The 14,789-nt window shown below is 51.7% G+C and overlaps 6 protein-coding genes across 6 annotated transcripts; 4 read left to right on the top strand and 2 right to left on the bottom strand.

Moving 5' to 3' along the window:
- Positions 1-402: 402 nt before the first annotated feature.
- clxA (calnexin) lies at positions 403-2,274 on the top strand (the record flags this gene model as incomplete). The annotated part of the gene is made up of 4 exons (XM_056695492.1): positions 403-525; positions 589-1,002; positions 1,064-1,717; positions 1,780-2,274. 4 exons carry the CDS (start codon positions 403-405, stop codon positions 2,272-2,274), a joined length of 1,686 nt encoding a protein of 561 aa, XP_056557704.1.
- Positions 2,275-3,070: 796 nt separating this feature from the next.
- On the top strand, positions 3,071-4,969 carry N7496_002560 (CoA-acylating methylmalonate-semialdehyde dehydrogenase; the record flags this gene model as incomplete). The annotated part of the gene is made up of 3 exons (XM_056695491.1): positions 3,071-3,788; positions 3,847-4,484; positions 4,553-4,969. The coding sequence occupies 3 exons, from the start codon at positions 3,071-3,073 to the stop codon at positions 4,967-4,969; spliced, it is 1,773 nt and encodes a 590-aa protein (XP_056557703.1).
- A 1,250-nt stretch (positions 4,970-6,219) lies between these two features.
- N7496_002559 (serine hydrolase domain-containing protein) lies at positions 6,220-6,843 on the top strand (the record flags this gene model as incomplete). Its single annotated transcript, XM_056695490.1, has 2 exons — positions 6,220-6,442; positions 6,467-6,843. 2 exons carry the CDS (start codon positions 6,220-6,222, stop codon positions 6,841-6,843), a joined length of 600 nt encoding a protein of 199 aa, XP_056557702.1.
- A 969-nt stretch (positions 6,844-7,812) lies between these two features.
- N7496_002558 (uncharacterized protein) lies at positions 7,813-8,783 on the bottom strand (the record flags this gene model as incomplete). Its single annotated transcript, XM_056695489.1, has 4 exons — positions 7,813-7,935; positions 8,044-8,505; positions 8,617-8,658; positions 8,730-8,783. The coding sequence occupies 4 exons, from the start codon at positions 8,781-8,783 to the stop codon at positions 7,813-7,815; spliced, it is 681 nt and encodes a 226-aa protein (XP_056557701.1).
- Positions 8,784-9,205: 422 nt separating this feature from the next.
- Positions 9,206-10,789, top strand: N7496_002557 (uncharacterized protein; the record flags this gene model as incomplete). The annotated part of the gene is made up of 3 exons (XM_056695488.1): positions 9,206-9,244; positions 9,297-9,356; positions 9,422-10,789. The coding sequence occupies 3 exons, from the start codon at positions 9,206-9,208 to the stop codon at positions 10,787-10,789; spliced, it is 1,467 nt and encodes a 488-aa protein (XP_056557700.1).
- A 1,281-nt stretch (positions 10,790-12,070) lies between these two features.
- N7496_002556 (purple acid phosphatase family protein) lies at positions 12,071-13,620 on the bottom strand (the record flags this gene model as incomplete). Its single annotated transcript, XM_056695487.1, has 3 exons — positions 12,071-12,786; positions 12,850-13,014; positions 13,071-13,620. The coding sequence occupies 3 exons, from the start codon at positions 13,618-13,620 to the stop codon at positions 12,071-12,073; spliced, it is 1,431 nt and encodes a 476-aa protein (XP_056557699.1).
- Positions 13,621-14,789: the final 1,169 nt, after the last annotated feature.

Below are 14,789 nucleotides of genomic sequence, written 5' to 3'. Positions count from 1 at the left end.
AAATCACCGAATTATTGTAGGGCAGCACGAATGTTGCACTACAAAGCTGGCAGGAAAGGAGATGTGGATGTAGATTGCTAATTCAGTTCGTTTGATTCTATTATAATTGGATATAGAATCTCCCATTCAAGATTGAATTTGATTAGTAGGCTCCTTATAGCCCTGTGAAGTATATAGTTTCCTCGCATCGAAGGAGATCGAAAGGGTCGCGGTACCTCACGGCCACGCTAGTCCCGATTGGGGAGCTGCCATGAAGAGGCCACCTGGACCTTCGCCAGTCCGCGTTGCTGTATATAACCTCCGCTTTCTTTCCTCTTCCTTAAGGCTGTCTCTTCTCCCTCCCCCACTCCCTCCTTGGATCCTAGGTGCTGTGCGCTTCCTTCCTCTCGTCCCTTCTTCACCATGCGCTTCAATACCGCCGTCACGGCTCTGGCCACCTCGGCTACTCTCATGGGCTATGCTCATGCCGAGGAAGCTGAAGCTGCGCCCGATGCCACCACTGCCATTGAGAAGCCCACTTTCACTGTACGTTCAAGACCCACCCTACAATTGAACCTTCTTTCACCCTCCTAACACATCTCTATCTAGCCCACCTCTCTCAAGGCTCCCTTCCTGGAGCAGTTCACTGACGACTGGGAGTCCCGGTGGAAGCCCTCGCACGCGAAGAAGGATGACCCGAAGTCTGAGGAGGACTGGGCCTTCGTTGGCGAGTGGGCCGTTGAGGAGCCCTCCGTCTTCAAGGGAATTGAGGGTGACAAGGGTCTGGTCGTGAAGAACGTAGCTGCTCACCACGCCATCTCCGCCAAGTTCCCTAAGAAGATTGACAACAAGGGCAAGACCCTGGTCGTCCAGTATGAGGTCAAGCCCCAGAATTCTCTGGTCTGCGGTGGTGCCTACCTCAAGCTCCTCCAGGAGAACAAGAAGCTCCACCAGGAGGAGTTCTCCAACGCCACTCCCTACGTGATCATGTTCGGTCCCGACAAGTGTGGTGCTACCAACAAGGTACGTTTCAATATCCCTAGCGTTACAATTGACCATCTGTATTGACCAATCTCCTTTCTAGGTTCACTTCATCTTCCGTCACAAGAACCCCAAGACCGGCGAGTACGAGGAGAAGCACCTCAAGTCTCCCCCCGTCGCTCGTACCTCCAAGGTCACCTCCCTCTACACTCTGATCATCAAACCCGATCAGACCTTTGAGATCCTCATCAACGGCGAGTCTGTCAAGGCCGGCAGCCTCCTAGAGGACTTCACCCCCTCCGTCAACCCTGAGAAGGAGATTGACGACCCCAAGGACAAGAAGCCCGCCGACTGGGTCGACGAGGTCCAGATTGCCGACCCCGAGGCTACCAAGCCTGCTGACTGGGACGAGGAGGCTCCCTTCGAGATTACCGATGAGGATGCTGAGAAGCCTGCTGACTGGCTGGATGATGAGCCCACCAGTGTTCCTGACCCCGAGGCCGAGAAGCCCGAGGACTGGGATGATGAGGAGGATGGTGACTGGCTCGCTCCCACCGTTCCCAACCCCAAGTGCGCCGATGTTTCTGGCTGCGGTGAGTGGACTCGCCCCATGATCAAGAACCCCGAGTACAAGGGCAAGTGGTCCGCTCCCATGATTGAGAACCCTGCCTACAAGGGTCCCTGGGCCCCTCGCAAGATTGCCAACCCCGGCTACTACGAAGACAAGACCCCCTCCAACATGGAGCCTATGGGTGCTGTAAGTTTTCCCCGTTTCCGTTTCATTGCCGCGGTAGCATTGGATGCTAACGAATTTTGCAGATTGGTTTCGAGATCTGGACGATGCAGAACGATATCCTGTTCGACAACATCTACATTGGTCACTCCGTTGATGAGGCTGAGCAGCTCCGCAAGGAGACCTTCGATGTCAAGTTTCCCATTGAGGAGGCCGAGGAGGAGGCCAGCAAGCCCAAGCCCGAGACTCCTGCCGCCGCCGGTACCACCGTCACCTTCCAGGAGGACCCCGTTACTTTTGTTCGCCAGAAGGTCGACTACTTCGTTGGCCTTGCCAAGGAGGACCCCGTCAACGCCGTCAAGACCGTTCCCGAAGTTGCTGGCGGTCTGGTTGCCCTTCTGCTGACCTCGATCCTGATCATCGTCGGCGCCATTGGCTCCAGCAGCCCGGCTCCTGCCCCGAAGAAGGGCAAGGCCGCCGCCGCCGGCTCCAAGGAGAAGACTGGCGAGGCCACCAGCTCCTCTGCCGACACTGGCAAGAGCGGTGCCACCAAGCGCACCACCCGCTCCTCTGCAGAGTAAAGGGCGAGAAGATCCAAAGGTCGAAAGGAAGCATTAACCCCCCCAATAAACCCAAACGATTAAGCCCGCATAGTATTTTTTTTCCCATCTCTTTCTTCGTGCGTTGTTTTCCTTATTCCCCCAAATTATCCAACGGTGTGCGATTGGCATGTGTAGTACTAGGACCTTTAGGTAGTGTGAGATTCACTCCAAAATCAAGAACTCGGTATACTTTTTTGCTTTTCCTTCCTAAGGAGTGATTTCAAGTCGAGTAGGGATATGGTGGGTCATAAAAAAGGTCAATACTCCACTACGTGAACGTATTGGTCTCGGCTGGTCATAGTTTTCAGATCTATAGTCATCAAAGCAAAACGGATACTCAAACTGTAGAGGACAGACCCCACGTTATGCTTCTATATTGGGCAGGTTAGCGATAATTCTGGATCAACCCGGTGGTCAATTCCTCGGAACGGCCTGCCTGAAGAAGGGCATCCGATGAGCGGGCAGCCTCGGCGATGGAAAGAACTATCAACATGGATGCTGATTGGTCCAAATCGCCGAGGATAGCTTATCTGCCTCCCCCCAATTTTACGAAGTTTACGGGGAAGCATCCGATTAAAAGGCGGTAGGGCGGACCTGCGGTTGACCTCGGGCCTGGGGTAGCCAGAACCAACTTGCAACCCTTGGAATAGCGCCGCCCTTCTTATACTTCGCTTTCGCCACGTAACACTGCATTCTTGGCCTGCATCTTCTTTCACCTCCTTTTTCTCTTTAAACCTCCCCCCTCCTCATCCCTTTCTTGTCTCTTCAATTCATCATGGCCGCCCGTCGGTCTTTGGCCCGAACCATCCCCGCTCTCCGCTCCGCTCCCCGCACGCCTCTCGTCGCCAGGGCTGCTTCCAGTGCCCGGTCTTTGACCACCGCCACCACACCAATTGCCCGTCTATCTTCTCAGCAGTCTGTTTCTACTCCCGGAGCCATGTCTGCTGCTCGGCGCTTGCACGCTACTGCGAAGCAGTTCACCCCCGCAACCACCTCGGCTGCTAGCACTGCTACTGAGTACCCGACGGACCACCAGCCGATTGCCAAACCTATCGACACCACCAACTTCATTGACAACGAGTTTGTCACTTCCAAGGCTACCACTTGGATTGACCTCCACGATCCCGCCACTAACAACCTCGTGACCCGTGTGCCCCAGAGCACCGATGAAGAGCTCAAGGCTGCCGTTCAGTCGGCGGAGAAGGCCTTCCCCGCCTGGCGGGCAACCAGCATCATGGCCAAGCAGCAGATTCTGTTCAAGTTCACCAACTTGATCCGTGATAACTGGGACCGACTCGCTGCTTCCATCACCCTGGAGCAGGGCAAGACTTTTGCCGATGCCAGGGGTGATGTTCTTCGCGGTCTGCAGGTCGCTGAGACTGCCTGCGGTATCACTACTCAGATGACCGGCGAGGTCCTCGAGGTGGCCAAGGACATGGAGACCCGCAGCTATCGCGAGCCTCTGGGTGTCGTGGCTGCTATCTGTCCCTTCAGTAAGTTCCTCCGAGCCTTTGTTTATCTTCCCTATCAGACCCACTAACCGGTGATAAGACTTCCCCGCAATGATTCCCCTGTGGTGCATTCCTATCGCCACCGTTACCGGTAACTGCTTGGTGATGAAGCCTTCCGAGCGCGACCCCGGTGCTGCTATGATCCTGGCTGAGCTGGCCCGCGAGGCCGGATTCCCTCCCGGTGTCATCAACATCGTCCACGGTGCTGCCCGTACTGTTGACTTCATCCTCGATGAGCCCGCTATCAAGGCTATCAGCTTCGTCGGCAGCAACCGTGCTGGCGAGTACATCTTCTCCCGCGGCTCTGCCAACGGTAAGCGTGTCCAGGCCAACCTGGGTGCTAAGAACCACGCCGCTGTCCTGCCCGACTGCAACAAGAACCACGCTCTTAACGCTATTGTCGGTGCTGCCTTTGGTGCTGCCGGTCAGCGCTGCATGGCTCTGAGCACTGCTGTCATGGTTGGCGAGACCAAGGAGTGGCTCCCCGAGATCGCTGAGCGTGCTAAGGCTCTTAAGGTTGACGGTGGTTTCGAGGAGGGTGCCGATCTCGGCCCCGTCATTAGCCCCGAGAGCAAGAAGCGCATTGAGGATCTCATTGCCAGTGCTGAGGCTGAGGGTGCCACCATCCTTCTTGATGGCCGCAACTACAAGCCCGAGAAGTACCCCAACGGCAACTTTGTACGCACATCCCCCTTCTCCCTTGCTCGATAATAGTTCTTCCTAATACTAATTTCGTCTTCGATTAGGTCGGCCCCACCATCATCACCAACGTTACCCCCGACATGAAGTGCTACAAGGAAGAAATCTTCGGACCCGTCCTGGTCTGCCTGAACGTCGAAACCCTCGATGACGCCATCAACATGATCAATGCCAACGAGTACGGCAACGGCGCCGCCATCTTCACTCGCTCTGGCTCCACTGCCTCCCGCTTCCAGAAGGACATCGAGGCCGGCCAGCTGGGCATCAACGTCCCCATCCCCGTGCCACTTCCCATGTTCTCCTTCACCGGCAACAAGAAGAGTATCGCCGGTGGCGGTGCTAACACCTTCTACGGCAAGCCTGGTCTGCAATTCTATACCCAGCAGAAGACCGTGACTAGCTTGTGGAGGGCCGAGGATGCTGTTAGCACCAAGGCTAGCGTTGTCATGCCCACGCACTCGTAAGAGTTGTTCATATACTATAAATTGTTTTCGTTTTCTCTTTTCTTTTTGAGTCTTATCATGCATGATCATGTACCTTTAATGCATTATTTGGGCTCTCTAAAAGATTGGCCTACGGGCTTTGGCCTTGCCAGCAATGAAATTTCTCGCACCTTGGGATGTTTGTCTTTGACTTATTTTTTCCATCTTGATCAGTAGCAGTTCACTAAATAGGATCCATAAAACAATGCAATCTACGATTCGTTAGGTTGAATTGGATACACAGTACGTCTCGAAACTGGTATTCCAAGCACGAGCTCATTTATTACACGATCCGCTATGGGGCACTATCGGTCAGGGATGAAAACGACTGTAAGTGGTAACAGGAGTACTATCTTTAAATCCAGAGATGATGAGAACTGTTCAGCATGGTATTCTGGGTGGCTAGGGAAACCTAGTTGGTTGGGAATCGAGGGTCATTGGATTACCTAACACGTTGCTTCCCCGCTCGCCAGATAGGTATGGAACGAGTCAACTAACTCCTAGCTTACATGAATTTAGGCAAGAGAACTCTACAAATAGTCCGATTGATTAGTCGCAGCTGTTATTTTTGTCGTCTTATTTTTGTATGTCATGCATTTGGCATCGTTATTCGGCTTCATTTCCCTTGTGCTGGCCAATCCTGAGACGCAAAAGATTCTTCAAGCACAAGAACACAATTCCGCGTTACTATTAGATTCGTCTTTCGACGAAAAAGTTGAGTGGGCTCTCAAACATTTCGACATTCCAGGCCTCGCTGTTGCAGTGTCACATGGAGATATTTATTCGAAAGTGGGTGTTGAAACTCCCTAAGGGTTAGCTAAGAGCTGCTTAACTTATTGGTTTTTGGACTGACAAAAAAAACTGTGGAGGGCTACGGCGTGTCGAATACTCTCACTTCCCGGCCAGTGACAGAACACACTCTGTTTTTTACAGGAAGCACTACGAAAGCTTTCGTTTCTGCTGCTATCTCACTTCTTGTTGATGATGAAATCAATTTCCCAGCTATCCATTGGGACACACCGGTCCATACGCTATTACCGACAGACTTCGTCCTCGATGATCCATGGGCTACGTCGCAAATGACGATAATTGATATTTTATCGCATCGCTCTGGTCTTCCAGGACATAACTGGGTTTGGCTTGCTAATATAACGCTCCAGGAAGCTGTACAGTCGATGAGATATCTTCCCTTTACGGCTTCTCCGAGGTCGGAATGGCAATATTGCAACCTCATGTACGGTGTAGCATCCCATCTTATCGAGACCGTAACGAACCAGTCTTTGGGGTCATTTTTGCAAGATAACATCTGGTTGCCACTGGGCATGACTGAGACTTATATTTCCCTCGAGGAGGCTGAAAGCGCACAACAGGATGTTTCACAAGGCTTCTATATGACCGAGGATGGCAATATTACCTCCACTGATCGAGTCTTCATAGAAACTCTTCGTGGGGCAGGTAATATATTATCATCAGTCTCAGACTACGTGAAGTGGGTCTCTACTTTATTGAATCGTGGGCCACCCTTCTCGCAATCAGCTTATGCGACATTACTCGGCAGCCATTCTATTGTTTCACGCAACCCTGTCGAGCCGTTCCAAACTCCAACGCTTTATGGGCTGGGATGGATGTTACAAGCATATCATGGCGAGGTGATATTGTCTCATGAAGGATCTCAATTTGGGTATGGAGCGAGTGTTGTTCTTTTACCACAGCGGAAATTCGGGCTTGTGCTATTGGGGAACAATATGAATGGTGTCAATGCCGCGGCGAATGTGCTCGCTTATCATCTGATCGATGAGGAGTTGGATATTCCCCCGGAACGACGGTTCGACTGGGTTAAAAGGTACGCGAAATAACCACCCGCGACTTGGTCTTATTATTTGGATTGGTTTCTGACTTTATGATAAAAAGGGGTGATGCATTGATCAACAACACGCAACTTTCTGACGATTTTCTCTTCAAGCTTTACCCAGAGATTCCTTGTCCTCCTTTGCCAAGCCCTCTAAACTTCTCTTTCTTGGAAGGATCCTACATACACCCAGCTTATCCGAACCTATTTTTGACCAGTACATGTACTGGTCACGATAAGATCTACAAGGGGCTGAACCGAACAACGCCTGATCTGTGTGCCTCTATCACAAATTATAACGAGTATTCGAGAGGCATGGTGATTGATCTTTTTCATATATCCGGCACTCAGTGGGTTCAAGTCGCGGTGGGGCTGGGTGCTCGCAGTGCCACTCGGGTCGAGTTTCGGATAAGTCCCGATGGCACAGAGAGATGGATTGGTATTGAGATCGAGCCTTTAATGGCGGAACGAGCGGAGAAAATATGGTGGAAACATGAGTTGTAGTTTATGTTTCAGAACGTAGTATTCTAAGAAGGAAAAGTGATTGCAATGCAATGGATACAGGAATATCAATATTCTGGGGCTTTTCCAAATATGGACTGGTATTCCTTAGTGTCTGGAAGAGTGGAGGGGGTTGCACCGGTTTCGAAACTCACTGTACGTCAAGAAACCTCCTTTTGACCAGGTCATTCCAAGATTGTTAATACACCCCATTTACATACTCGACTTACACGTTGATGTATGCGTGGAGAACCTAATACAAATAAGTCCGAGGTATTCAAAAACTCAATTGACCACATTCGGAATGGCAATTATGTCAATGGATGGCACTACTTTCATTACTTTTTTTCCTAACGGAAACTTTCTTGAAAACTTTCATAGCAACTGGGTTATTCTACTTCATCTGAAAGTATGGACTAACGGGTCTCACGGAGCCCATGCAATAATCATATCATCTCAATATCATTCCAACCATTTACTCAGCCTTTGGCCCCTCAAAGCTGTAGACCAGACGAGCCAGCTCGACCTGAGTACCCTTGGTAACTGCAACACGACGGCTGTGGCGGCGCTGGCCGTCAATAACCTCGAAGCCCCAGATCTAAAAAAAAGTGGGGATTAGCACAATATCACATGCAAACCCATCACATGTAAACGGGATTAATCAGGGGAATCAAATTCCCTCCGAGAAAGCGGGAAAGTAACGTACCTGCTCAGCAGTCCAGCCATTCTGCTCGTTCACAACGAAGCTCTGCAGCCAGAGACCCTCACCCTCACCAAACTCGGCACCCTCGTCGTCAACGACGAAACCCTCCGCAGCAGAGCCGTCGAGGAGGACCTCGCCGCGCAGGAAGCGCTGAACCTTGGCATCCTTCTCGGCATCACCGACCTTGGTGTGGAACTCGACAGCGGGGCGGACCTTGCCGTCATCAGCCTTGGAGCCGCGGAGGAAGCGCGACTTGCCCCGCAGGGTGCCAAAAATGTTGTCGACGTGCTCGCGCTCTTGCCAGTCAAGCGTGCGCGCTTCCTTGCTTCCCGTGATGCCGCCGGTGATGACCTGGTCGACGTCGATGTGGTAGACTTGCGGGTTTGCAGAGTCCGCGTACTCGCTCACATTCAGGGTAACGGTGGCATAGGGGAGGGCCTTGCGCAGGAACCAGCTCATGCCTTGCTACGGTAAATATTAGCCGGGGGGTTCCGAGAACTTTAATTAAGGGTAAGAGTTGCCAGGGGCCTTCTCGTGGCATGTCTGGTCAGGGAACAGGGTGGATAGGGTTCATACCAGAGCCAGAATGGGGTCAGCAGGGTCGGACAGGGATGAGTCCTGTTACACAAGGCGATTGTTAGTTCGAGTGGTTCAATTTCACTTGTGGGCAATTCGTATAGAGAACGTACCATCACCCATGATCCATTGAGGTTCTTGATCGTGGTATCGGCAGGGGCAGCCATTTTGATGTGTGTAGAGTTAAGATTGCGGGGAGGTGGGGGATAAGACGGTGTAGATGTTATCGAGTTGGTCGCAACGCGATTTTCCGGACAGGACGGTGAATTGCAAGAGATAGTTGGAATCAGTAGAGACCACGAGAGTGAATGTCAGAAAACTACGTAGACACCGGTCGATTGAGTCCCCTATTATATACCCTGCCTTGGTTGCTCTTGCGCATGTGTTTCTCCCGAGGCTGACACGTGCGCGCTGATTCAGCGGAGCCAAATTGGGAACGAACGATGATGTCGTTAGTGGGTCTGATTTCATGGTGCCTGGATGCCTGAGCGCCTGAGGTTTGCCAAGACCGTCCAACTCGAGCGGGTATAGTTCCCCGAATGGTGAACTCATTGTTGACGGTCTCTATCTCCCCCACCTCCAAATCACCATGGCATTCAACAAGAAGTACGCCGGTCTGCCTGACCTGGTGAGTCTAGATTGCGCCAATTTCTGCGATCACTACTAATGCTGTCTTTCAGGACCCGGCCCCGGACATTTACGAAACCCCTGACCTGACCGACGAAGCCTCCACTGTCCCCGTGAGTCCCAGCATTCCTTTCTACGAGAACCGCATGGACTCAAACTAATACCTCCACCCCCGCAGGCTACCACTCTCCGCACCGACTCCGATCACGATGACGCCGGCTTCAATTCTGACATTGACCGCGAGGGCGTCAACGCGGACCGGGCGCGTCTGCTTTTCATGGGTGCGGCAGTCGACGCGCGAGACGCCAATTTCTCCGACAGCATTTCCTCGAAGCGCCAAGCATATCGCAGCAAAGAAAAGAGCAACCGAAGGCGGCGGATACGTGAGGATGGGACCGAGGAGGTTGGCGATCTGAGTGATAGCGAGGACGAGTCGCTCGAGCGGCGGCTGGCACGCCTGCGACGCGAAGTGGAGGACTTGAAAGTGGAAATGGAGAATCGGTCTAGCTCTGGACCAAACCAGACGTTAGAGACTGGAGCAGGTCAGGCTGCACCTGCAGCTGACAAGGCCGGAGAGAACACGCTAGGCGATGGCGTTGCAGAGTTGAGCCGGGCATTGGATAATTTGCATGCTTCGTCACGCGGCGACCAAGCTGCTTCATACTCAGCGGCGACGGCGCTCACGCAGAAGCTTACTACTGGATCCCAGAGTGCCACTGCTCCTAGTGTGGACTCCCAGAAGAAACAACCTACCGCCGCCGCAACGGCTGTTACACCCGTACCATCTCAGACCGCTTCTCCAGCTGCGGGACTCCTTTCTCATGCAGCTGCGTTTGAAGGACGCCTGGCTCTCCTGGAAGCATCGATGGGAATTTCAAGCTCTTCAAACCCATTCATCAGCGATGGCCTCAGCGAACCCGCTTTGCAGCCCGTACTTCCTTCGCTGGAACAAATGACCTCTCGCCTTTCAGCGCTCACCAGTCTACTCGTGGGCGGCAACCCTGCCTCTGGTGGTCCCAGCGCGGTCCCTGGTCTCACCACTCCACACTTGGAAGCTTTGTCCACCCGTGTTCGCAAGTTGACCACTGATGCCGAGGCGCTCGCCTCTGCTCGCAGGCGTGCAACTGACGCCGCCAAGGCTGCCCAGGCTGCACGAATCGCTACGAGCTCGGATGCGGACGCTACGGGCGAAGGCTCTGGCGCCATGGATGATGAACAGATTGCGAAGATCCAAGCACTCTATGCCACCCTTCCCACAATTCAGTCCCTGCACCCCCTGCTACCAAGCGTGCTAGAGCGCCTCCGCTCGCTGCGTGCCTGCCATGCGGGTGCTGCCCACGCCGCTGAATCCCTCAACGAGCTTGAAAAGCGACATGCTGAAATGGCAACTGAGATTGAGCAATGGCGCGAGGGCCTCACGGCCGTCGAGGAGAAGATGAAACAAGGCGAGGCTGCCCTACGGTCTAACGTTGAGACCGTTGAGCCCTGGGTACGAGATCTGGAGTCTCGCATGGCTCGTCTGGAGGGTCCTCCTGGTGGTCTGTGAGAAATGGTGAAGTTTTGATTGTTATTGGTCTGCACCTGGTGGCGGTGGAGATCTATCTTGATGCATAATACCCTGTTGCATTTGTTTTCTCTGGCTCTAAGTGCCTGGTGCCTTGATTGGAGTCGAGATGTGCTTGACTGTTGATATCTTTCATGAAAATTCGTGGCTACATAGTCTATTTACCACTCAATGAATGTAGAATGGATCTGCAGGACATAATACCAAAGAGAAATCCGATGAATGAGGTCAACCCAGTCTAGGAACGCAATCAGCACTAAAAAAGAGGATGGTAGCCTATATTGTATTTGAAGAGGTTGGCAACTGGTACTGGGATTACTATGGCTGGATTCGTCTCAAAAGCGAGGCTATATCCGTGGTAAGGGTCAAATCTGGTACCCACAGGGACCAGTAGTCTAGCGGTCTAGATGGCCCTAGAGTGCTGCAGCCTACTGATCTGGTGGTAGGCGGCTGTCCGGAGGATTGCGAGGAAGCTTATGTGGAGTCCCTCCAGGTGGCCGTGCCTGTCGTTTTTGCGGATGGTTTTATATCTCACCACCACTGATAAAATTCTTATTATTTTAGGACTTTTTAAATATGGTCTTAACCATTGGGTTGAGGAGATTCTAGAAGTTATCTTTTTTGAGCTTTCAAGAGAGAGTTTGTGGTGTTGGGGATAGGATATTGCCGGTGGACTGTGGGAGTTGAGGGGATGAGCATCTTGGGATGGAGATGGAACATGGATGGAACTTGAAAACGGGTTGTATGGTAGACAGAGGTTGGGGGTTCGATTCATGGGAGTGCAAGGTGTTTTTATTTCTGGATCTTAAGGTGATTGTAGGTGGAGAATGTTAGACATGTCTTGATATTACTGCTATATAGAAGTACCTACTTGATTTCCTCTGCCAGGCCTTGGGTTTTCATTTCCGTTTTAGTGTTTAAACCCTTGACGCTTTGCTCACTGATTAGATCTGAGTACACCTCTGAGACGATCGTGAAATCTTTTCACGTTTTCGAGGACATAGAAATGTTACTCTTGAACGAGCGGCTGGAAGTAGATATTGGTTCCCAGTACTGTTACTGTATTTCAACACCAGCTCTCTATTCTACTAGCCAACATTACATTGCACATGGGTATAAACCATGTGATTCCACTAGAGAAAATATACAAAAGATGAAGTACACAGCCCTGCCTAGAAGCGATAAATATCAGGATGGTAGAGCGCTAGGCAGAATTCCAGTATTTTAGTCAGTAAAATGATGAAGCTCCTTGCTCGAGAGCATCTAGTACTTGCGTTTCTTGACCAAAGTGGCAGTATCAAGGACGGTATTGTTGCCGCTAGCAACAAACTGAGTGGTCAAGTGGGTGCTGTTATGGACGGTGAACAAGCTCCAGCCATAAGCAGAGATGACCTTGCGGGAGGTGGAGACATAGGGCGTGGCGGGAGTGTCCAGGCCATCATAGTGACCACCAGCACCATTAACGATGTACCAGGGGTAAGTAGGGTCGGCGTTGATCTCTTCAGCGGTACCATTCCAGACGGCGGCGTGGCGTTCGTAGAAGTGCTTGTGGCCAGAAAGGACGAGGTCGACGCCGTACTGATAGAGAATAGGCTCGAAAGCAGCCTGGCACTCGACACACTTAGTGGTACTGACATACCAGGGGCGGTGGCCAGCAGCAACAACCCAGGGCGTCTTCTTGCGGTCAACGGAGGCGAGATCCTTCTTCAACCAAGCAATCTGGGTGCCGCTAGGAGCGAAAGGACCAGCATCCTCATCTCCCTCACCTCCAGGCTCGTCAGCAGCGTTGGGATAGTCGGTCTCGGTGTTGAAGGTGACGAAGTGCACTGGTCCGTAGTCGAAGGAGTACCAGAAGTTCTCTACACCGCCAGACTCAGCGGAGGGCATGTTCCAATGAGCGCGATAACCAGTGAAGTTCAGCTGGCCAGGGGGGCAGATGTCCAGGTTGCTTCCGTTATCGCAGTTCGCCTCGTGGTTTCCTGGAATGAAGGTCAGCTGTATGGGCAATGACAAGAATGATAAGTGATAAAGGGCAAACTGACCAGCGGCAACCATGTAAGGGCGAGTGCTTGAAAGTACCTCGATCTCACCGTAGAAGTCGTTGAGGATCTTATCGTATTCGGCACCGCCATCGGTCTCGTTAAGAGGAGTAACATATCCGCTAGTCTCTTCCTTGAGCCAAGCATCGGCATAGGCAAGGTCACCAACTATAGAAACATAGGTGAGTGAAAAGACGGGATTTGTTTGCATAAGGACAACAAACCGTGCCAGATAAACTCATAGCTGTTCTGAAAGTCCGTCAGGGACTGGATGGTGGTCAATTGACCGGGCAAAAGAGGGTTGGAAGCACCCTTTCCGACGGTAGTGCTGAGACCATCGGGACCAAAAGTACCCATATCGCCGACCATAGCGAAATTGAACTCGACATGCTCACCAGCGGGTCGGGGGGTCTTGAAGGTGTAAGTCTGGTTACCACACTGAGGCTGATAGTAATAAGTCGTATCGGGCTCCAGACCCTTGATGACAACATGGTTGTTCCAGGTGGCCGAGGTTGGGTAGGTGGTAGAGACCTGGGAAGAGGCGAAACGGTTGAGCTTTCTACTGTCTTTACCAAAGTAAACAGTAGGGTTAGCCAACTGCTCATTGGTATTCCAGCTGACGGCCATGCCATGATCACCAGCATAAGCCAAGCGAATCTGAATAGGCGCAGTCTTGGCATTGCATAGGGCTGAGTGGGCAGGGGGAGCCGCCACAGCAGTGGCAGCAAAGGCCACCACGGTCGCAGCTCTCATGGTGCTCATGATGGCAGTCATGGTTAATCCCGATGAGATGATGGAATTTGAATGAAATAAAAGCGGATGATCAGTCCAATTTCTACTCCCAGCTCGGTCCTAGACCAGGCGGTTGGACGCTGAGCTCTGTAGTGCGAGGCATGACCGTATCGAGGGTGGACCCTAGATCGTATTCCTCAAACGACCAATTGAAAAATGCACTTCAAGGCCCGATGGAACGGACAGAACAGATGGAATGAGACAGCCGAAGGCTTCAAAGTAGTTTGTATATCATCAGCCAACCGTTGCCACGTGCTTGTGCACGTGTTGTGAGGTAATTTAACTGCTTTTGACTAGTTGGGCTTATGTCCGCCATACACTGTGGGGATCGCAATCACTCCGGAGTTCAACCCAATGACTTGTCGGCATTTATTAATGTCTCCAACCTGAATAAAATTGCCCCTGGCTATAAAGTAGTAGTTGCAAACGAGCATGGAAATAAATCTAGTCACACTACAACTACCAGGCAAAGTCCTCCGATATAGCAGACTATATATTGTTGGACCCGCATTCTTGACTGGTAGGTAGGTTAACATCTTTCACTACCCTGCATGGAGTACCTAGGCACCTTCCAGAATGAGTTCCAATTTGTTTGGAGGCAAGGCTCTTAGTCGAAAAATAAGCAACCCACGTGGGAGCGAGAGAATCTGACATTGAGGTATTCTCTAGGGCGTAAATTTCCTTTTCTGAACCCCACGGAGGATTTCACTCACTATTTAAGCGATAGGCCAAAAGTGTCGAGATCACACCATTAACCAATTAAATTCCACGAGTGACACGCTTCAGATTCAAGACGAAGTAAAAGGGCAGATCTACTGAACATGAAGCTCCATGACGAAGCTACCTTAGATTCCACATGGTGGCATAAGGTCGAGCCATTAGTCGGCTGATTCCGTCAGGCCTACACCCAATACTACCAGCCATCAGACTCCGTTGCTCCTGATGGATCAATGATTCGTTCCTTTGGACGCTCTTTGCATATAGATCTATAGAGAGCCCTCCATCGCACTTCGAGACCTATTTTACCATTACATCCTCAACAGCATATCTCAACACAGCCTCCATACCAGCTGTGAGCTTCCCAGACGTAACCTCAACACCTACATCATGCCCAATATCAACGCACTCCCCATAACCCGGAACACCATCCC

This window comes from Penicillium cataractarum, assembly GCF_028827025.1.
Source record: "Penicillium cataractarum strain IBT 29864 chromosome Unknown utg000002l, whole genome shotgun sequence".
In the NCBI taxonomy this organism is placed as follows: Eukaryota; Fungi; Ascomycota; class Eurotiomycetes; order Eurotiales; family Aspergillaceae; genus Penicillium; species Penicillium cataractarum.
The sequence above is the reverse complement of the archived record's forward strand: the minus strand, read 5'-3'. Positions and strand labels throughout refer to the sequence as shown.